At 47.0% G+C, this 20568-nt stretch overlaps 1 protein-coding gene across 1 annotated transcript in view; it reads left to right on the forward strand.

The window, feature by feature from the left end:
- Positions 1-12471: 12471 nt before the first annotated feature.
- The window catches only part of LOC306918600 (melanopsin-A-like), a gene marked incomplete at both ends in the record, with an annotated part of 11113 nt that continues 3016 nt past the window's right edge, over positions 12472-20568 (forward strand). The window contains 5 exons of the mRNA XM_079531492.1: positions 12472-12614; positions 13077-13210; positions 13895-14098; positions 17521-17692; positions 20416-20568. The exon at positions 20416-20568 is cut by the window's right edge and continues 3 nt beyond it. Of these exons, the coding sequence (XP_079387618.1) occupies positions 12472-12614; positions 13077-13210; positions 13895-14098; positions 17521-17692; positions 20416-20568 (806 nt within the window). The remainder of the gene's footprint in view (positions 12615-13076; positions 13211-13894; positions 14099-17520; positions 17693-20415) is intronic.

The raw sequence follows: 20568 nt of genomic DNA on the forward strand, positions 1-20568 counted from the left end.
GTGTTGGTACCAATAGGAGAGATAACATGGTGTTGGTACCATTAGGAGAGATAACATGGTGTTGGTACCATTAGGAGAGATAACATGATGTTGGTACCATTAGGAGAGATAACATGGTGTTGGTACCATTAGGAGAGATAACATGGTGTTGGTACCATTAGGAGAGATAACATGATGTTGGTACCATTAGGAGCGATAACATGGTGTTGGTACCATTAGGAGAGATAACATGGTGTTGGTACCAATAGGAGAGATAACATGGTGTTGGTACCATTAGGAGAGATAACATGGTGTTGGTACCATTAGGAGAGATAACATGGTGTTGGTACCACTAGGAGAGATGACATGGTGTTGGTACCATTAGGAGAGATAACATGGTGTTGGTACCACTAGGAGAGATAACATGATGTTGGTACTATTAGTAGAGATAACATGATGTTGGTACCATTAGGAGAGATAACATGATGTTGGTACCATTAGGAGAGATAACATGATGTTGGTACCATTAGGAGAGATAACATGATGTTGGTACCATTAGGAGAGATAACATGATGTTGGTACCATTAGGAGAGATAACATGATGTTGGTACTATTAGTAGAGATAACATGATGTTGGTACCATTAGGAGAGATAACATGATGTTGGTACCAATAGGAGAGATAACATGATGTTGGTACCATTAGGAGAGATAACATGATGTTGGTACCATTAGGAGAGATAACATGGTGGTGGTACCATTAGGAGAGATAACATGGTGTTGGTACCATTAGGAGAGATAACATGATGTTGGTACCATTAGGAGAGATAACATGATGTTGGTACCATTAGGAGAGATAACATGGTGTTGGTACCATTAGGAGAGATAACATGGTGTTGGTACCATTAGGAGAGATAACATGGTGTTGGTACCATTAGGAGAGATAACATGATGTTGGTACCATTAGGAGAGATAACATGATGTTGGTACTATTAGTAGAGATAACATGGTGTTGGTACCATTAGGAGAGATAACATGATGTTGGTACTATTAGTAGAGATAACATGATGTTGGTACCATTAGGAGAGATAACATGATGTTGGTACCAATAGGAGAGATAACATGATGTTGGTACCATTAGGAGAGATAACATGATGTTGGTACCATTAGGAGAGATAACATGGTGGTGGTACCATTAGGAGAGATAACATGGTGTTGGTACCATTAGGAGAGATAACATGATGTTGGTACCATTAGGAGAGATAACATGGTGTTGGTACCATTAGCAGAGATAACATGATGTTGGTACCATTAGGAGAGATAACATGATGTTGGTACCAATAGGAGAGATAACATGATGTTGGTACCATTAGGAGAGATAACATGATGTTGGTACCATTAGGAGAGATAACATGGTGGTGGTACCATTAGGAGAGATAACATGGTGTTGGTACCATTAGGAGAGATAACATGGTGTTGGTACCATTAGGAGAGATAACATGATGTTGGTACCATTAGGAGAGATAACATGATGTTGGTACCATTAGGAGAGATAACATGATGTTGGTACCATTAGGAGAGATAACATGGTGTTGGTACCATTAGGAGAGATAACATGATGTTGGTACCATTAGGAGAGATAACATGGTGTTGGTACCATTAGGAGAGATAACATGATGTTGGTACCATTAGGAGAGATAATAATAATTGATTTCTTGCAGAGCATAAAATGAAACCAAATGGACCCGTACGGGTCCATTTGGTTAAATTTTACACGCTCAGGAGTTAAAGATCTATTAAGGGGTCCATTTGGTATAAGGGTCCATTTAGCTGGAACCTGGAACCCCCTCAAGGACCACTGGTGGTCCCCGGACCACCTGGAACCCCCTCAAGGACCACTGGTGGTCCCCGGACCACCTGGAACACCCTCAAGGACCACTGGTGGTCCCCGGACCACCTGGAACACCCTCAAGGACCACTGGTGGTCCCCGGACCACCTGGAACCCCCTCAAGGACCCCTGGTGGTCTCCGGACCACCTGGAACCCCCTCAAGGACCCCTGGTGGTCCCCGGACCACCTGGAACCCCCCTCAAGGACCCCTGGTGGTCCCCGGACCACCTGGAACCCCCTCAAGGACCCCTGGTGGTCCCCGGACCACCTGGAACCCCCTCAAGGACCCCTGGTGGTCCCCGGACCACCTGGAACCCCCTCAAGGACCCCTGGTGGTCCCCGGACCACCTGGAACCCCCTCAAGGACCCCTGGTGGTCAACAGACCACTGGTTGAGGACCCCTGCTCCATAAAGGGTAAACAGACACCAGTTAGCAGACGTGGTTTTAGTTTCATGTCTTTGACTAATTCATAACAAACACTAATTCATAACAAACACTAATTCATAACAAACACTAATTCATAACAAACAAACCCGCCTCACCTCTGAGAACACCGCACGCACGCAACGCACGCACACACAGAAACATGAACAACCTCAGAGAAGGTGTCATGGATAAGGAGTCATTAAGGCTAGTGGTTGGTAATTAGCCGGACGTTAAGAGGTCAAGGTCATTCATTCTCCATCACAGCTCTTTATGATTATGATGATTATTACAGTTATGCAACAGAACCGTAGCCTGGCCTTCACTGGACGACACATTTACATTGAACGTGTTATAGAATGTTTAAACCAATCATAATCATCATGGAAGGATTTGATTGGAGTTTAAATCCTCTACCATTTGGGTTAATGTGGAATTATGAGGTGACAGTTCTATATGACAGATATGTAGTTCTATATGACAGATATGTAGTTCTATATGACAGTTATGTAGTTAGTTCTATATGACAGATATGTAGTTCTATATGACAGATATGTAGTTCTATATGACAGATATGTAGTTCTATATGACAGATATGTAGTTCTATATGACAGTTATGTAGTTCTATATGACAGTTATGTAGTTAGTTCTATATGACAGATATGTAGTTCTATATGACAGATATGTAGTTCTATATGACAGTTATGTAGTTAGTTCTATATGACAGATATGTAGTTTTATATGACAGATATGTAGTTCTATATGACAGTTATGTAGTTCTATATGACAGATATGTAGTTCTATATGACAGTTATGTAGTTCTATATGACAGATATGAAGTTCTATATGACAGATATGTAGTTCTATATGACAGATATGTAGTTCTATATGACAGATATGTAGTTCTATATGACATATATGTAGTTCTATATTACAGTTATGTAGTTAGTTCTATATGACAGATATGTAGTTAGTTCTATATGACAGATATGTAGTTCTATATGACATATATGTAGTTCTATATTACAGTTATGTAGTTAGTTCTATATGACAGATATGTCGTTCTATATGACAGATATGTAGTTCTATATGACAGATATGTAGTTCTATATGACATATATGTAGTTCTATATTACAGTTATGTAGTTAGTTCTATATGACAGATATGTCGTTCTATATGACAGATGTAGTTCTATATGACAGTTATGTAGTTAGTTCTATTATGACAGATATGTAGTTCTATATGACAGATATGTAGTTCTATATGACAGATATGTAGTTCTATATGACAGTTATGTAGTTAGTTCTATATGACAGATATGTAGTTCTATATGACAGTTATGTAGTTAGTTCTATATGACAGATATGTAGTTCTATATGACAGTTATGTAGTTAGTTCTATATGACAGATATGTAGTTCTATATGACAGTTATGTAGTTAGTTCTATATGACAGATATGTAGTTCTATATGACAGATATGTAGTTCTATATGACAGTTATGTAGTTAGTTCTATTATGACAGATATGTAGTTCTATATGACAGTTATGTAGTTCTATATGACAGATATGTAGTTCTATATGACAGTTATGTAGTTCTATATGACAGATATGAAGTTCTATATGACAGATATGTAGTTCTATATGACAGATATGTAGTTCTATATGACAGATATGTAGTTCTATATGACATATATGTAGTTCTATATTACAGTTATGTAGTTAGTTCTATATGACAGATATGTAGTTCTATATGACAGATATATAATATATGACAGATATGTAGTTAGTTCTATATGACAGATATGTAGTTCTATATGACAGATATATAATATATGACAGATATGTAGTTCTATGACAGATAAGTAGTATCTGTAGTATTCTATGACAACAGGATGTCTACCGTATGAGACTCACATGCACTTCACTTCAACGTATGTTGTTTTTCTGTTGTTTATTGTATAAGCTTATAGTGTAAGCTATACGCATGTGCATATGTACAAACACAATGACTGAATGGATTGATTGTGCACCTTCCCATAGACATTCATCCAATCAGAACAGTCCTGTCTCACCTTCCCATAGACATTCATCCAATCAGAACAGTCCTGTCTCATTGTATTCAACAACGTCAAACTCACCAACATTGCAGCTGTACGGAAAGCTTGAATTATCCTCTTTCTGTCCTCAAAGTGTTTGTTTCATGAAAATCCACGGTGGACATGTTATGAGCTACTTTCTTTTAAGAAATGTCTTGCAGATGAAGTTGTTGCAGTTTGGAAGCTTGTTGGATATTCTCTCAACGGCCCTGCATTAGGCTGAGTACCACCTGGTTTCACCCTGCGTTCCCACCTGGTTTCACCCTGCGTTAGGCTGAGTACCACCTGGTTTCACCCTGCGTTAGGCTGAGTACCACCTGGTTTCACCCTGCGTTCCCACCTGGTTTCACCCTGCGTTACCACCTGGTTTCACCCTGCGTTAGGCTGAGTACCACCTGGTTTCACCCTGCGTTCCCACCTGGTTTCACCCTGCGTTACCACCTGGTTTCACCCTGCGTTAGGCTGAGTACCACCTGGTTTCACCCTGCGTTCCCACCTGGTTTCACCCTGCGTTCCCACCTGGTTTCACCCTGCGTTACCACCTGGTTTCACCCTGTGTTAGGCTGAGTACCACCTGGTTTCACCCTGCGTTCCCACCTGGTTTCACCCTGCGTTAGGCTGAGTACCACCTGGTTTCACCCTGCGTTCCCACCTGGTTTCACCCTGCGTTCCCACCTGGTTTCACCCTGCGTTACCACCTGGTTTCACCCTGTGTTAGGCTGAGTACCACCTGGTTTCACCCTGCGTTCCCACCTGGTTTCACCCTGCGTTAGGCTGAGTACCACCTGGTTTCACCCTGCGTTCCCACCTGGTTTCACCCTGCGTTAGGCTGAGTACCACCTGGTTTCACCCTGCGTTAGGCTGAGTACCACCTGGTTTCACCCTGCGTTCCCACCTGGTTTCACCCTGCGTTACCACCTGGTTTCACCCTGCGTTAGGCTGAGTACCACCTGGTTTCACCCTGCGTTCCCACCTGGTTTCACCCTGCGTTACCACCTGGTTTCACCCTGCGTTAGGCTGAGTACCACCTGGTTTCACCCTGCGTTACCACCTGGTTTCACCCTGCGTTACCACCTGGTTTCACCCTGCGTTCGGCTGAGTACCACCTGGTTTCACCCTGCGTTAGGCTCCATACCACCTGGTTTCACCCTGCGTTAGGCTCCATACCAACTGGTTTCACCCTGCGTTAGGCTCCGTACCACCTGGTTTCACCCTGCGTTAGGCTGAGTACCACCTGGTTTCACCCTGCGTTAGGCTAAGTACCACCTGGTTTCACCCTGCGTTAGGCTGCGTACCACCTGGTTTCACCCTGCGTTAGGCTCCGTACCACCTGGTTTCACCCTGCGTTAGGCTGAGTACCACCTGGTTTCACCCTGCGTTCGGCTGAGTACCACCTGGTTTCACCCTGCGTTAGGCTCCATACCACCTGGTTTCACCCTGCGTTAGGCTCCATACCACCTGGTTTCACCCTGCGTTAGGCTCCGTACCACCTGGTTTCACCCTGCGTTAGGCTGAGTACCACCTGGTTTCACCCTGCGTTAGGCTGAGTACCACCTGGTTTCACCCTGCGTTAGGCTGAGTACCACCTGGTTTCACCCTGCGTTAGGCTGAGTACCACCTGGTTTCACCCTGCGTTAGGCTGAGTACCACCTGGTTTCACCCTGCGTTAGGCTGAGTACCACCTGGTTTCACCCTGCGTTAGGCTGCGTACCACCTGGTTTCACCCTGCGTTAGGCTCCGTACCACCTGGTTTCACCCTGCGTTAGGCTGAGTACCACCTGGTTTCACCCTGCGTTAGGCTGAGTACCACCTGGTTTCACCCTGCGTTAGGCTCCGTACCACCTGGTTTCACCCTGCGTTAGGCTGAGTACCACCTGGTTTCACCCTGCGTTAGGCTCCATACCACCTGGTTTCACCCTGCGTTAGGCTGAGTACCACCTGGTTTCACCCTGCGTTAGGCTGAGTACCACCTGGTTTCACCCTGCGTTAGGCTGAGTACCACCTGGTTTCACCCTGTGTTAGGCTCCGTACCACCTGGTTTCACCCTGCGTTAGGCTGAGTACCACCTGGTTTCACCCTGCGTTAGGCTGAGTACCACCTGGTTTCACCCTGCGTTAGGCTCCGTACCACCTGGTTTCACCCTGCGTTAGGCTGAGTACCACCTGGTTTCACCCTGCGTTAGGCTCCGTACCACCTGGTTTCACCCTGCGTTAGGCTGAGTACCACCTGGTTTCACCCTGCGTTAGGCTGAGTACCACCTGGTTTCACCCTGCGTTAGGCTGAGTACCACCTGGTTTCACCCTGCGTTAGGCTGAGTACCACCTGGTTTCACCCTGCGTTAGGCTGAGTACCACCTGGTTTCACCCTGCGTTAGGCTGCGTACCACCTGGTTTCACCCTGCGTTAGGCTGAGTACCACCTGGTTTCACCCTGCGTTAGGCTGAGTACCACCTGGTTTCACCCTGCGTTAGGCTGAGTACCACCTGGTTTCACCCTGCGTTAGGCTGAGTACCACCTGGTTTCACCCTGCGTTAGGCTCCGTACCACCTGGTTTCACCCTGCGTTAGGCTGAGTACCACCTGGTTTCACCCTGCGTTAGGCTCCGTACCACCTGGTTTCACCCTGCGTTAGGCTGAGTACCACCTGGTTTCACCCTGCGTTAGGCTGAGAACCACCTGGTTTCACCCTGCGTTAGGCTGAGTACCACCTGGTTTCACCCTGCGTTAGGCTGAGTACCACCTGGTTTCACCCTGCGTTAGGCTGAGTACCACCTGGTTTCACCCTGCGTTAGGCTGAGAACCACCTGGTTTCACCCTGCGTTAGGCTCCATACCACCTGGTTTCACCCTGCGTTAGGCTGAGTACCACCTGGTTTCACCCTGCGTTAGGCTCCGTACCACCTGGTTTCACCCTGCGTTAGGCTCCATACCACCTGGTTTCACCCTGCGTTAGGCTGAGTACCACCTGGTTTCACCCTGCGTTAGGCTCCGTACCACCTGGTTTCACCCTGCGTTAGGCTCCGTACCACCTGGTTTCACCCTGCGTTAGGCTCCATACCACCTGGTTTCACCCTGCGTTAGGCTGAGTACCACCTGGTTTCACCCTGCGTTAGGCTGAGTACCACCTGGTTTCACCCTGCGTTAGGCTCCGTACCACCTGGTTTCACCCTGCGTTAGGCTGAGTACCACCTGGTTTCACCCTGCGTTAGGCTCCGTACCACCTGGTTTCACCCTGCGTTAGGCTGAGTACCACCTGGTTTCACCCTGCGTTAGGCTCCGTACCACCTGGTTTCACCCTGCGTTAGGCTGAGTACCACCTGGTTTCACCCTGCGTTAGGCTCCGTACCACCTGGTTTCACCCTGCGTTAGGCTGAGTACCACCTGGTTTCACCCTGCGTTAGGCTGAGAACCACCTGGTTTCACCCTGCGTTAGGCTGAGTACCACCTGGTTTCACCCTGCGTTAGGCTGCGTACCACCTGGTTTCACCCTGCGTTAGGCTCCATACCACCTGGTTTCACCCTGCGTTAGGCTGAGTACCACCTGGTTTCACCCTGCATTAGGCTGAGTACCACCTGGTTTCACCCTGCGTTAGGCTGAGTACCACCTGGTTTCACCCTGCGTTAGGCTGAGTACCACCTGGTTTCACCCTGCGTTAGGCTGAGTACCACCTGGTTTCACCCTGCGTTAGGCTGAGTACCACCTGGTTTCACCCTGCGTTAGGCTCCATACCACCTGGTTTCACCCTGCGTTAGGCTCCATACCACCTGGTTTCACCCTGCGTTAGGCTCCATACCACCTGGTTTCACCCTGCGTTAGGCTCCATACCACCTGGTTTCACCCTGCGTTAGGCTCCATACCACCTGGTTTCACCCTGCGTTAGGCTCCATACCACCTGGTTTCACCCTGCGTTAGGCTCCATACCACCTGGTTTCACCCTGCGTTAGGCTCCGTACCACCTGGTTTCACCCTGCGTTAGGCTCCGTACCACCTGGTTTCACCCTGTGTTAGGCTCCATACCACCTGGTTTCACCCTGCGTTAGGCTCCATACCACCTGGTTTCACCCTGCGTTAGGCTCCATACCACCTGGTTTCACCCTGCGTTAGGCTGAGTACCACCTGGTTTCACCCTGCGTTAGGCTCCGTACCACCTGGTTTCACCCTGTGTTAGGCTGAGTACCACCTGGTTTCACCCTGCGTTAGGCTGAGTACCACCTGGTTTCACCCTGTGTTAGGCTGAGTACCACCTGGTTTCACCCTGCGTTAGGCTCCGTACCACCTGGTTTCACCCTGCGTTAGGCTCCGTACCACCTGGTTTCACCCTGTGTTAGGCTCCATACCACCTGGTTTCACCCTGTGTTAGGCTGAGTACCACCTGGTTTCACCCTGCGTTAGGCTGAGTACCACCTGGTTTCACCCTGCGTTAGGCTCCATACCACCTGGTTTCACCCTGTGTTAGGCTCCATACCACCTGGTTTCACCCTGCGTTAGGCTGAGTACCACCTGGTTTCACCCTGCGTTAGGCTCCATACCACCTGGTTTCACCCTGTGTTAGGCTCCGTACCACCTGGTTTCACCCTGCGTTAGGCTCCGTACCACCTGGTTTCACCCTGTGTTAGGCTCCATACCACCTGGTTTCACCCTGTGTTAGGCTGAGTACCACCTGGTTTCACCCTGCGTTAGGCTGAGTACCACCTGGTTTCACCCTGCGTTAGGCTGAGTACCACCTGGTTTCACCCTGTGTTAGGCTGAGTACCACCTGGTTTCACCCTGTGTTAGGCTGAGTACCACCTGGTTTCACCCTGTGTTAGGCTATATACCACCTGGTTTCACCCTGTGTTAGGCTGAGTACCACCTGGTTTCACCCTGTGTTAGGCTGAGTACCACCTGGTTTCACCCTGCGTTAGGCTCCATACCACCTGGTTTCACCCTGCGTTAGGCTCCATACCACCTGGTTTCACCCTGCGTTAGGCTCCATACCACCTGGTTTCACCCTGCGTTAGGCTGAGTACCACCTGGTTTCACCCTGCGTTAGGCTGAGTACCACCTGGTTTCACCCTGCGTTAGGCTGAGTACCACCTGGTTTCACCCTGCGTTAGGCTGAGTACCACCTGGTTTCACCCTGCGTTAGGCTCCATACCACCTGGTTTCACCCTGCGTTAGGCTCCATACCACCTGGTTTCACCCTGCGTTAGGCTGAGTACCACCTGGTTTCACCCTGCGTTAGGCTGAGTACCACCTGGTTTCACCCTGCGTTAGGCTGAGTACCACCTGGTTTCACCCTGCGTTAGGCTCCATACCACCTGGTTTCACCCTGCGTTAGGCTCCATACCACCTGGTTTCACCCTGCGTTAGGCTCCATACCACCTGGTTTCACCCTGCGTTAGGCTGAGTACCACCTGGTTTCACCCTGTGTTAGGCTCCGTACCACCTGGTTTCACCCTGCGTTAGGCTGAGTACCACCTGGTTTCACCTTGCGTTAGGCTCCATACCACCTGGTTTCACCCTGCGTTAGGCTGAGTACCACCTGGTTTCACCCTGCGTTAGGCTCCATACCACCTGGTTTCACCCTGCGTTAGGCTGAGTACCACCTGGTTTCACCCTGTGTTAGGCTGAGTACCACCTGGTTTCACCCTGTGTTAGGCTATATACCACCTGGTTTCACCCTGTGTTAGGCTGAGTACCACCTGGTTTCACCCTGTGTTAGGCTGAGTACCACCTGGTTTCACCCTGCGTTAGGCTCCATACCACCTGGTTTCACCCTGCGTTAGGCTCCGTACCACCTGGTTTCACCCTGCGTTAGGCTCCGTACCACCTGGTTTCACCCTGCGTTAGGCTGAGTACCACCTGGTTTCACCCTGCGTTAGGCTCCATACCACCTGGTTTCACCCTGCGTTAGGCTGAGTACCACCTGGTTTCACCCTGCGTTAGGCTGAGTACCACCTGGTTTCACCCTGTGTTAGGCTCCGTACCACCTGGTTTCACCCTGCGTTAGGCTGAGTACCACCTGGTTTCACCCTGCGTTAGGCTCCATACCACCTGGTTTCACCCTGCGTTAGGCTCCATACCACCTGGTTTCACCCTGCGTTAGGCTCCGTACCACCTGGTTTCACCCTGCGTTAGGCTGAGTACCACCTGGTTTCACCCTGCGTTAGGCTGAGTACCACCTGGTTTCACCCTGCGTTAGGCTGAGTACCACCTGGTTTCACCCTGCGTTAGGCTGAGTACCACCTGGTTTCACCCTGCGTTAGGCTGAGTACCACCTGGTTTCACCCTGCGTTAGGCTGAGTACCACCTGGTTTCACCCTGCGTTAGGCTGAGTACCACCTGGTTTCACCCTGCGTTAGGCTCCGTACCACCTGGTTTCACCCTGCGTTAGGCTGAGTACCACCTGGTTTCACCCTGTGTTAGGCTCCGTACCACCTGGTTTCACCCTGCGTTAGGCTCCATACCACCTGGTTTCACCCTGCGTTAGGCTCCGTACCACCTGGTTTCACCCTGCGTTAGGCTCCATACCACCTGGTTTCACCCTGCGTTAGGCTGAGTACCACCTGGTTTCACCCTGCGTTAGGCTGAGTACCACCTGGTTTCACCCTGCGTTAGGCTGAGTACCACCTGGTTTCACCCTGCGTTAGGCTGAGTACCACCTGGTTTCACCCTGTGTTAGGCTGAGTACCACCTGGTTTCACCCTGCGTTAGGCTCCGTACCACCTGGTTTCACCCTGCGTTAGGCTCCGTACCACCTGGTTTCACCCTGCGTTAGGCTGAGTACCACCTGGTTTCACCCTGCGTTAGGCTCCATACCACCTGGTTTCACCCTGCGTTAGGCTGAGTACCACCTGGTTTCACCCTGCGTTAGGCTCCATACCACCTGGTTTCACCCTGTGTTAGGCTGAGTACCACCTGGTTTCACCCTGTGTTAGGCTGAGTACCACCTGGTTTCACCCTGCGTTAGGCTCCATACCACCTGGTTTCACCCTGTGTTAGGCTGAGTACCACCTGGTTTCACCCTGCGTTAGGCTCCGTACCACCTGGTTTCACCCTGCGTTACCACCTGGTTTCACCCTGCGTTAGGCTGAGTACCACCATGTGTTGTTCTATTGTTCTGTATGTGATGTATCGCCATGTGTTGTTCTATTGTTCTGTATGTGATGTATCACCATGTGTTGTTCTATTGTTCTGTATGTGATGTATCGCCATGTGTTGTTCTATTGTTCTGTATGTGATGTATCACCATGTGTTGTTCTATTGTTCTGTATGTGATGTATCACCATGTTGTTCTATTGTTCTGTATGTGATGTATCGCCATGTGTTGTTCTATTGTTCTGTATGTGATGTATCACCATGTTTTGTTCTATTGTTCTGTATGTGATGTATCACCATGTGTTGTTCTATTGTTCTGTATGTGATGTATCACCATGTTGTTCTATTGTTCTGTATGTGATGTATCACCATGTGTTGTTCTATTGTTCTGTATGTGATGTATCACCATGTGTTGTTCTATTGTTCTGTATGTGATGTATCACCATGTTCTATTGTTCTGTATGTGATGTATCACCATGTTCTATTGTTCTGTATGTGATGTATCACCATGTGTTGTTCTATTGTTCTGTATGTGATGTATCACCATGTGTTGTTCTATTGTTCTGTATGTGATGTATCACCATGTTGTTCTATTGTTCTGTATGTGATGTATCACCATGTGTTGTTCTATTGTTCTGTATGTGATGTATCACCATGTGTTGTTCTTGCTTACTGTAAATAACTCTGGATTAAGAGCATCTGATAAATGACTACATTGTAAATGATGTATAATAGTAATAGTAGTAGTAATAGTAGTAGTAATAGTAGTAGTGCAACAGAATAATAAATTACTACATTGTAAATTATGTATAATAGTAGTAGTAGTAGTAATAGTAGTAGTGTAACAGAATAATAAATTACTACATTGTAAATTATGTATAATAGTAGTAGTAGTAGTAGTAATAGTAGTAGTGTAACAGAATAATAAATGACTACATTGTAAATTGTAAATCGGTAAATTGACCGGAGCGTAATTCCGTGTGTGTCCTCCAGGCGGCGACGGCGATGTCTGTGCAGCAGGAAGTGCCCCGCCCCTTCCCCACGGTGGACGTCCCTGACCACGCCCACTACACCATCGGCTCCGTCATCCTGGCGATCGGAATCACCGGCATTATCGGAAACCTGCTGGTTATCTACGCGTTTAGCAAGTAAGCACTGCCCCCTGCTGGATGGTGTAAACACTGCCCCCTTGTGGATGGTGTAAACACTGCCCTCTGGTGGATGGTGTAAACACTGCCCCCTGGTGGATGGTGTAAACACTGCCCCCTGGTGGATGGTGTAAACACTGCCCCCTGGTGGATGGTGTAAACACTGCCCCCTGGTGGATGGTAAAAATAACTACTGTTACTACCATCTGCTGGTCACTGCTGTTATTGCAGCTCTATTGTTGGTTCCCATTCTGTCTATTTATCGACCCCCCCCCCCCCAACATGTTTATAATCAACCCCCCCCCCCTCTCTCTCTCTCTCTCTCTCTCTCTCTCTCTCTCTCTCTCTCTCTCTCTCTCTCTCTCTCTCTCTCTCTCTCTCTAATGTAAAGTGAATGTCTCTCTCTCTCTCTCTCTCTCTCTCTCTCTCTCTCTAATGTAAAGTGAATGTCTCTCTCCCTAGGAGTCGTAGTCTAAGGACCCCTCCCAACATGTTCATAATCAACCTGGCGGTCACAGACCTCCTGATGTGTGTGACTCAGGCGCCAGTGTTCTTCACCACCTCCATGCACAGGAGGTGGATCTTTGGGGAGAAAGGTACGACCACGCCCCCCCGTTGATTGATTGATTGATTGATTGATTGATTGATTGATTGATTGATTGATTGATTGATTGATTGATTCATTCATTGATTCATTAATTAATTTGGTTGCTTTTTATTTTTTAGTGCATTTACTTAATTTTCATGATACAATGGCACCATTTATTTCTACTCAGTCTGTGTCTCATAGGAGGGTTGTGGGCAGTTTAGAAACCGTCCTCCAGTGACATCATCATTAGGCAGATTATTTATTAAACAAGATTTTTTTACAAAAATGTTTAGATTTTCATTATCGTGAGAACGATGGCTTCCATTTTCGCATTGCAACTTTTCAGGACTAGAAAGCCTGCAGTTTCTATTAGCTTCACTGGAGGACGGTTTCTGAACTGCCCACAGCCCTCCTATGAGACACACACTGAGTAGAAAGAAATTGCGCCACTTTTTTCATGATCATTAGTGAGGACCTATTATATGAAGATAGGTTGAAAAGTGGTGAAGTGGTCCTTTAATTAATTACCTCGTTTCATATTTTCAACTTATTTGATTGTCGACCTGAAATACATCTGTACTTGTGGTGCGTGCGTGCGTGTGTGCGTGCGTGCGTGCGTGCGTGCGTGCGTGCGTGCATGCGTGCGTGCGTGCGTGTGTGTGCGTGTGTGTGTGTGCGTGTGTGCGTGCAGCGTGTGAGCTGTATGCTTTCTGTGGGGCTCTGTTCGGCATCACCTCCATGGTCACTCTGATGGTCATCGCTGTAGATCGGTTCCTGGTCATCACCAGGCCGCTCGCCTCCATCGGCCTGTTGTCACGGAGACGAGCGGGCGTGGTCCTGGGCGGAGCCTGGGCCTACGCTCTGGGGTGGAGCCTGCCCCCCTTCTTTGGCTGGAGTGAGTCCTACGCACACACACACACACACACACACACACACACACACACACACACACACACACACACACTGTTAGATAGCACTTTTGTAGACTTAGATAGCATTTGATACAGACTTATAGCATGTTATGTATGCCGAACAAAGAATTAGAAAGAAGAAAAAAACGGCAGGTTACAACACTTTTGTTGTTGTTTTTCTTCTTTGTAATTATTTGTTTGGTCCAAAATATTGTGTTTGTTGTCATTGTCGTATGACGCTTAACACTTTGATTGCTACAAGATCTCGGCAGGCCTATTTGGATGTTGCTACCGTTTAACATTGCACAAAGGCCTTGTTCGGGGGCCCACAGCAAAATGTTCTCTTATAGCGAGAATCACACGCATACATCAAAAGAAAGCTGAACTTGTCCACTTCAATTTAAAAAATACATTTTGATTTTACCATGTTCCATTCTGGAGATATTGACCTTTTTGCAACACCTGCATTTGCCTGGAAGTGGTTATCTTGAACAGCGAGCAGAGTTATGGATGGTTTAAAGTCAGAGACATTGACAGGCAGATATAAAATTTAACCCAATAAATATCCTATACATCCTATACACCGAATGAAAGCCCTGAATGTGTACTTTTACGAGGAAAAGAGTAAACATTGATCCCATGTACAGTTAAACAGTAATTGGTTATTGAATGCAGCTTGTGCCCACCAGATAACTTCAGAGAAGACATGGACGTGAACTCCTCAATATTCACAAAATAAGGCCTATAGCGACATATAAATACTATATACCGTATGAAACAGAAGACTCTCTGCTTTCATAAGAAAAAAACTTCTACTGTAGTAATAATAAAAATCACACCCATGTGAAGTGAGTGGTGCAACTCTGTCCCATATTCTGTTCTCTGCTTATTCAATACAGCTCGCTATATACGGACTGAGGCAGAAAGTCATGTAAACCTTTTATTTACAGTTTGGTCTGTAAACTTCTACTGTAATAATAAAAATCACACCCCTGTGAAGTGAGCGTTGCAACTGTTCTGTACTTCTTCACTACAGCTCGCTATATACGGACTGAGACAGAAAGTCATGTAAACCTTTTATTTACAGTTTGGTCTGTAAACTTCTACTGTAATAATAAAAATCACACCCCTGTGAAGTGAGCGGTGCAACTGTTCTCTACAACTGTAGAGAACAGTTGCACCACTCACTTAACATGGGTGTGATTCTTATTATTACTACAGTAGAAGTTTTTTTCTTATGAAAGCAGAGAGTCTTCTGTTTCATACGGTATATAGTATTTATATGTCGCTATAGGCCTTATTTTGTGAATATTGAGTTCGGGTCCATGTCTTCTCTGCAGTTATATCTGGTGGGCGCAATGTAACCAATTTATGACAAACTGTACATGGGATCAATGTTTACTCTTTTCCTCGTAAAAGTACACATTCAGGGCATTCATTCGGTGTATAGGATGTATAGCATATTTATTGTGTTTATTGTTATATCTGCCTGTCAATGTCTGACTATAAACCTTCATAACTCTGCTTTCTTTAGATGATGATGATGATTGCCTCATTGTCTTGATCGCAAAACATTGGGGGGGGGGGGGGGTTCATGGGCACATTGGGCAGCAAAGGTCTTGATCCGTACGGCTATAAAAAGTCCCATTCCACCGTTCGGTTCAGAACTATAGTATAACGGTGAGACGCGTTGTCATCATCAGCTGATTTTGTTTTTCAAGCTAGTATAGGGGAACATGCCTGGGCATGCAGGTTGGGGGCGATGGAGAAAAAAGAAAGCTTCACCCGGCTGTGATGTCAACGACAACGGATCACAACACCACGGTTTAGGACGCGGAAAAGTTCGTTATACATTACACCCGGGTCGATTACGTCCCCGATGCGTTCATTGCGGTCTTATCACTACAATTATAATGAATAAAAAAGCGTTACAATCACACGTCCGAGCGATCTCCGATTATGACGGCTCTGCATGGCGATACGTGATCCACCAACGGCACACTGTCTGTTGTCGTGGCGGCCCCTCGATACTGTGGTTAGTTCGTAGTATTGTAGGCTCGGGGATCGTTTGGTCGCTACAGTATGAAGAAGGAAACATGCATCTGTCCATGTGTGTTGCAGACGTTATGCAATGCAATGCCGATCGGATCCGGTGCATATGTGTTTAGGCAGCGTTCCGTTCATCATGTTTTTTTCCGAGAGCCATCTCGCAAGATCCTCCTTCTGGAGAAACAGGAGGGGAGGGGGGAATCGAGTATTATAGTGTTGTGTGAAAGCCAATAGGTGGAGGAAAGCCTGGTGAGGCGAGGTTAGGTGAAATTTGATTCTTTTCACACACCGACTAGATCATTGCATGGGCGCGTCCATTTTAGACTGGCTTCTACACGTAAAGCGACCCGCCCTCCTGTTTTCAGGAGGGGAGGGTTTTTTTTTCTTTTTCTGATCACGTGAGCGGGACTAAGCAGCAATGACAGGGGGATGGTTCTTCATTGTCCGGGTGGGTAAAAAGATGAATGAAAGTATGCTATAAAAAAGTGATTAGAACGTATGGATACGTGGTTCGCACCGGACGTTTGATTAATTGATAACGTATTGATATGCGATTAGCGTCGGCTGTGTTAAAAGGTCTTTAAATAAATACTTTTTGAAATGTCTATGAGACAAATGCATTGGGAATTATTTCCTGGGCCTGGCGTCGTCATGAAAGGAGGCGGGACTGGGCCTTGCGTCATCATGAAAGGGGGCGGGACTGGACCTTGCGTCATCATGAAAGGGGGCGGGACTGGGCCTTGCGTCATCATGAAAGGGGGCGGGACTGCGACGCTCTATACGGCATATATATATAGGTACATAGTGTCACCTGACCTCCTCTCTGTCTGCTGATAGGTGCATAGTGTCACCTGACCTCCTCTCTGTCTGCTGATAGGTGCATAGTGTCACCTGACCTCCTCTCGGTCTCCTGATAGGTGCATAGTGTCACCTGACCTCCTCTCTGTCTGCTGATAGGTGCATAGTGTCACCTGACCTCGTCTCTGTCTGCTGATAGGTGCATAGTGTCACCTGACCTCCTCTCTGTCTGCTGATAGGTGCATAGTGTCACCTGACCTCCTCTCTGTCTCCTGATAGGTGCATAGTGTCACCTGACCTCCTCTCTGTCTCCTGATAGGTGCATAGTGTCACCTGACCTCCTCTCTGTCTCCTGATAGGTGCATAGTGTCACCTGACCTCCTCTCTGTCTGCTGATAGGTGCATAGTGTCACCTGACCTCCTCTCTGTCTGCTGATAGGTGCATAGTGTCACATGAACTCCTCTCGGTCTCCTGATAGGTGCATAGTGTCACCTGACCTCCTCTCTGTCTCCTGATAGGTGCATAGTGTCACCTGACCTCCTCTCTGTCTCCTGATAGGTGCGTACATCCCGGAGGGCCTCCTGACTTCCTGTTCGTGGGACTACATGACGTTCACCCCGTCGGTCAGAGCGTACACCCTGCTGCTCTTCATCTTCGTCTTCCTCCTCCCTCTGGGAGTCATCATCTACTGCTACGCCCACATCTTTAGAGCTATAAGATCTACCAACCAGTAAGTTTAGATCTATAAGACCTACTAACCAGTACGTTTAGATCTATAAGACCTACCAACCAGTACGTTTAGAGCTATAAGACCTACCAACCAGTACGTTTAGATCTATAAGACCTACCAACCAGTACGTTTAGATCTATAAGACCTACCAACCAGTACGTTTAGAGCTATAAGACCTACCAACCAGTACGTTTAGAGCTATAAGACCTACCGACCAGTACGTTTAGATCTATAAGACCTACCAACCAGTACGTTTAGACTGAGCTATAAGACCTACCAACCAGTACGTTTAGATCTATAAGACCTACCAACCAGTACCTTTAGATCTATAAGACCTACCAACCAGTACGTTTAGACTGAGCTATAAGACCTACCAACCAGTACGTTTAGATCTATAAGACCTACCAACCAGTACGTTTAGATCTATAAGACCTACCAACCAGTACGTTTAGATCTATAAGACCTACCAACCAGTACGTTTAGATCTATAAGACCTACCAACCAGTACGTTTAGATCTATAAGACCTACCAACCAGTACGTTTAGATCTATAAGACCTACCAACCAGTACGTTTAGATCTATAAGACCTACCAACCAGTACGTTTAGATCTATAAGACCTACCAACCAGTACGTTTAGATCTATAAGACCTACCAACCAGTACGTTTAGATCTATAATACCTACCAACCAGTACGTTTAGAGCTATAAGACCTACCAACCAGTACGTTTAGATCTATAAGACCTACCAACCAGTACGTTTAGAGCTATAAGACCTACCAACCAGTACGTTTAGATCTATAAGACCTACCAACCAGTACGTTTAGATCTATAAGACCTACCAACCAGTACGTTTAGACTGAGCTATAAGACCTACCAACCAGTACGTTTAGACTGAGCTATAAGACCTACCAACCAGTACGTTTAGACTGAGCTATAAGACCTACCAACCAGTACGTTTAGAGCTATAAGACCTACCAACCAGTACGTTTAGAGCTATAAGACCTACCAACCAGTACGTTTAGACTGAGCTATAAGACCTACCAACCAGTACGTTTAGATCTATAAGACCTACCAACCAGTACGTTTAGATCTATAAGACCTACCAACCAGTACGTTTAGATCTATAAGACCTACCAACCAGTACGTTTAGATCTATAAGACCTACCAACCAGTACGTTTAGATCTATAAGACCTACCAACCAGTACGTTTAGAGCTATAAGACCTACCAACCAGTACGTTTAGATCTATAAGACCTACCAACCAGTACGTTTAGAGCTATAAGACCTACCAACCAGTACGTTTAGACTGAGCTATAAGACCTACCAACCAGTACGTTTAGATCTATAAGACCTACCAACCAGTACGTTTAGATCTATAAGACCTACCAACCAGTACGTTTAGATCTATAAGACCTACCAACCAGTACGTTTAGATCTATAAGACCTACCAACCAGTACGTTTAGATCTATAAGACCTACCAACCAGTACGTTTAGATCTATAAGACCTACCAACCAGTACGTTTAGATCTATAAGACCTACCAACCAGTACGTTTAGAGCTATAAGACCTACCAACCAGTATGTTTAGATCTATAAGACCTACCAACCAGTACGTTTAGATCTATAAGACCTACCAACCAGTACGTTTAGATCTATAAGACCTACCAACCAGTACGTTTAGAGCTATAAGACCTACCAACCAGTACGTTTAGAGCTATAAGACCTACCAACCAGTACGTTTAGACTGAGCTATAAGACCTACCAACCAGTACGTTTAGAGCTATAAGACCTACCAACCAGTACGTTTAGAGCTATAAGACCTACCAACCAGTACGTTTAGACTGAGCTATAAGACCTACCAACCAGTACCTTTAGATCTATAAGACCTACCAACCAGTACGTTTAGACTGAGCTATAAGACCTACCAACCAGTACCTTTAGATCTATAAGACCTACCAACCAGTACGTTTAGACTGAGCTATAAGACCTACCAACCAGTACGTTTAGATATATAAGACCTACCAACCAGTACGTTTAGACTGAGCTATAAGACCTACCAACCAGTACCTTTAGATCTATAAGACCTACCAACCAGTACGTTTAGACTGAGCTATAAGACCTACCAACCAGTACCTTTAGATCTATAAGACCTACCAACCAGTACGTTTAGACTGAGCTATAAGACCTACCAACCAGTACGTTTAGATCTATAAGACCTACCGTCATCATCTACTGCTACGCCCACATCTTTAGAGCTATAAGATCTACCAACCAGTACGCGCACACACACACACACACACACACACACTCACACACACACACACACACACACACACACACACTGACCTCGTGTACTGACCTCAGTGTGTGTATGTGTGTGTGTGTGTGTTCAGGGCGGTAGGGGACGTGGTCACCTCAGTGGGTGTGTCTTCAGGGCAGTAGGGGGTGTGGTCTCCTCCAGGGAGGCGGTACTAACCTCAGTGGGTGTGTCTTCAGGGTGGTAGGGGGCGTGGTCACCTCAGTGGGTGTGTCTTCAGGGCGGTAGGGGGTGTGGTCTCCTCCAGGGAGGCGGTGCTAACCTCAGTGGGTGTGTCTTCAGGGCGGTAGCGGGCGTGGTCACCTCCAGGGAGGCGGTGCTAACCTCAGTGGGTGTGTCTTCAGGGCGGTAGCGGGCGTGGTCACCTCCAGGGAGGCGGTGCTAACCTCAGTGGTTGTGTCTTCAGGGCTGTAGCGGGCGTGGTCACCTCCAGGGAGTCGGTGAAGACGTTCAATCGGCTGCAGAACGAGTGGAAGATGGCCAAGATCGCCCTGATCGTCATCCTGCTCTACGTGGTGTCCTGGTCGCCCTACTCCGCTGTCGCCCTCACTGCGTTCGC

This window comes from Electrona antarctica (assembly GCF_951216825.1).
Source record: "Electrona antarctica genome assembly, contig: scaffold_418, whole genome shotgun sequence".
NCBI classification, from domain to species: Eukaryota; Metazoa; Chordata; class Actinopteri; order Myctophiformes; family Myctophidae; genus Electrona; species Electrona antarctica.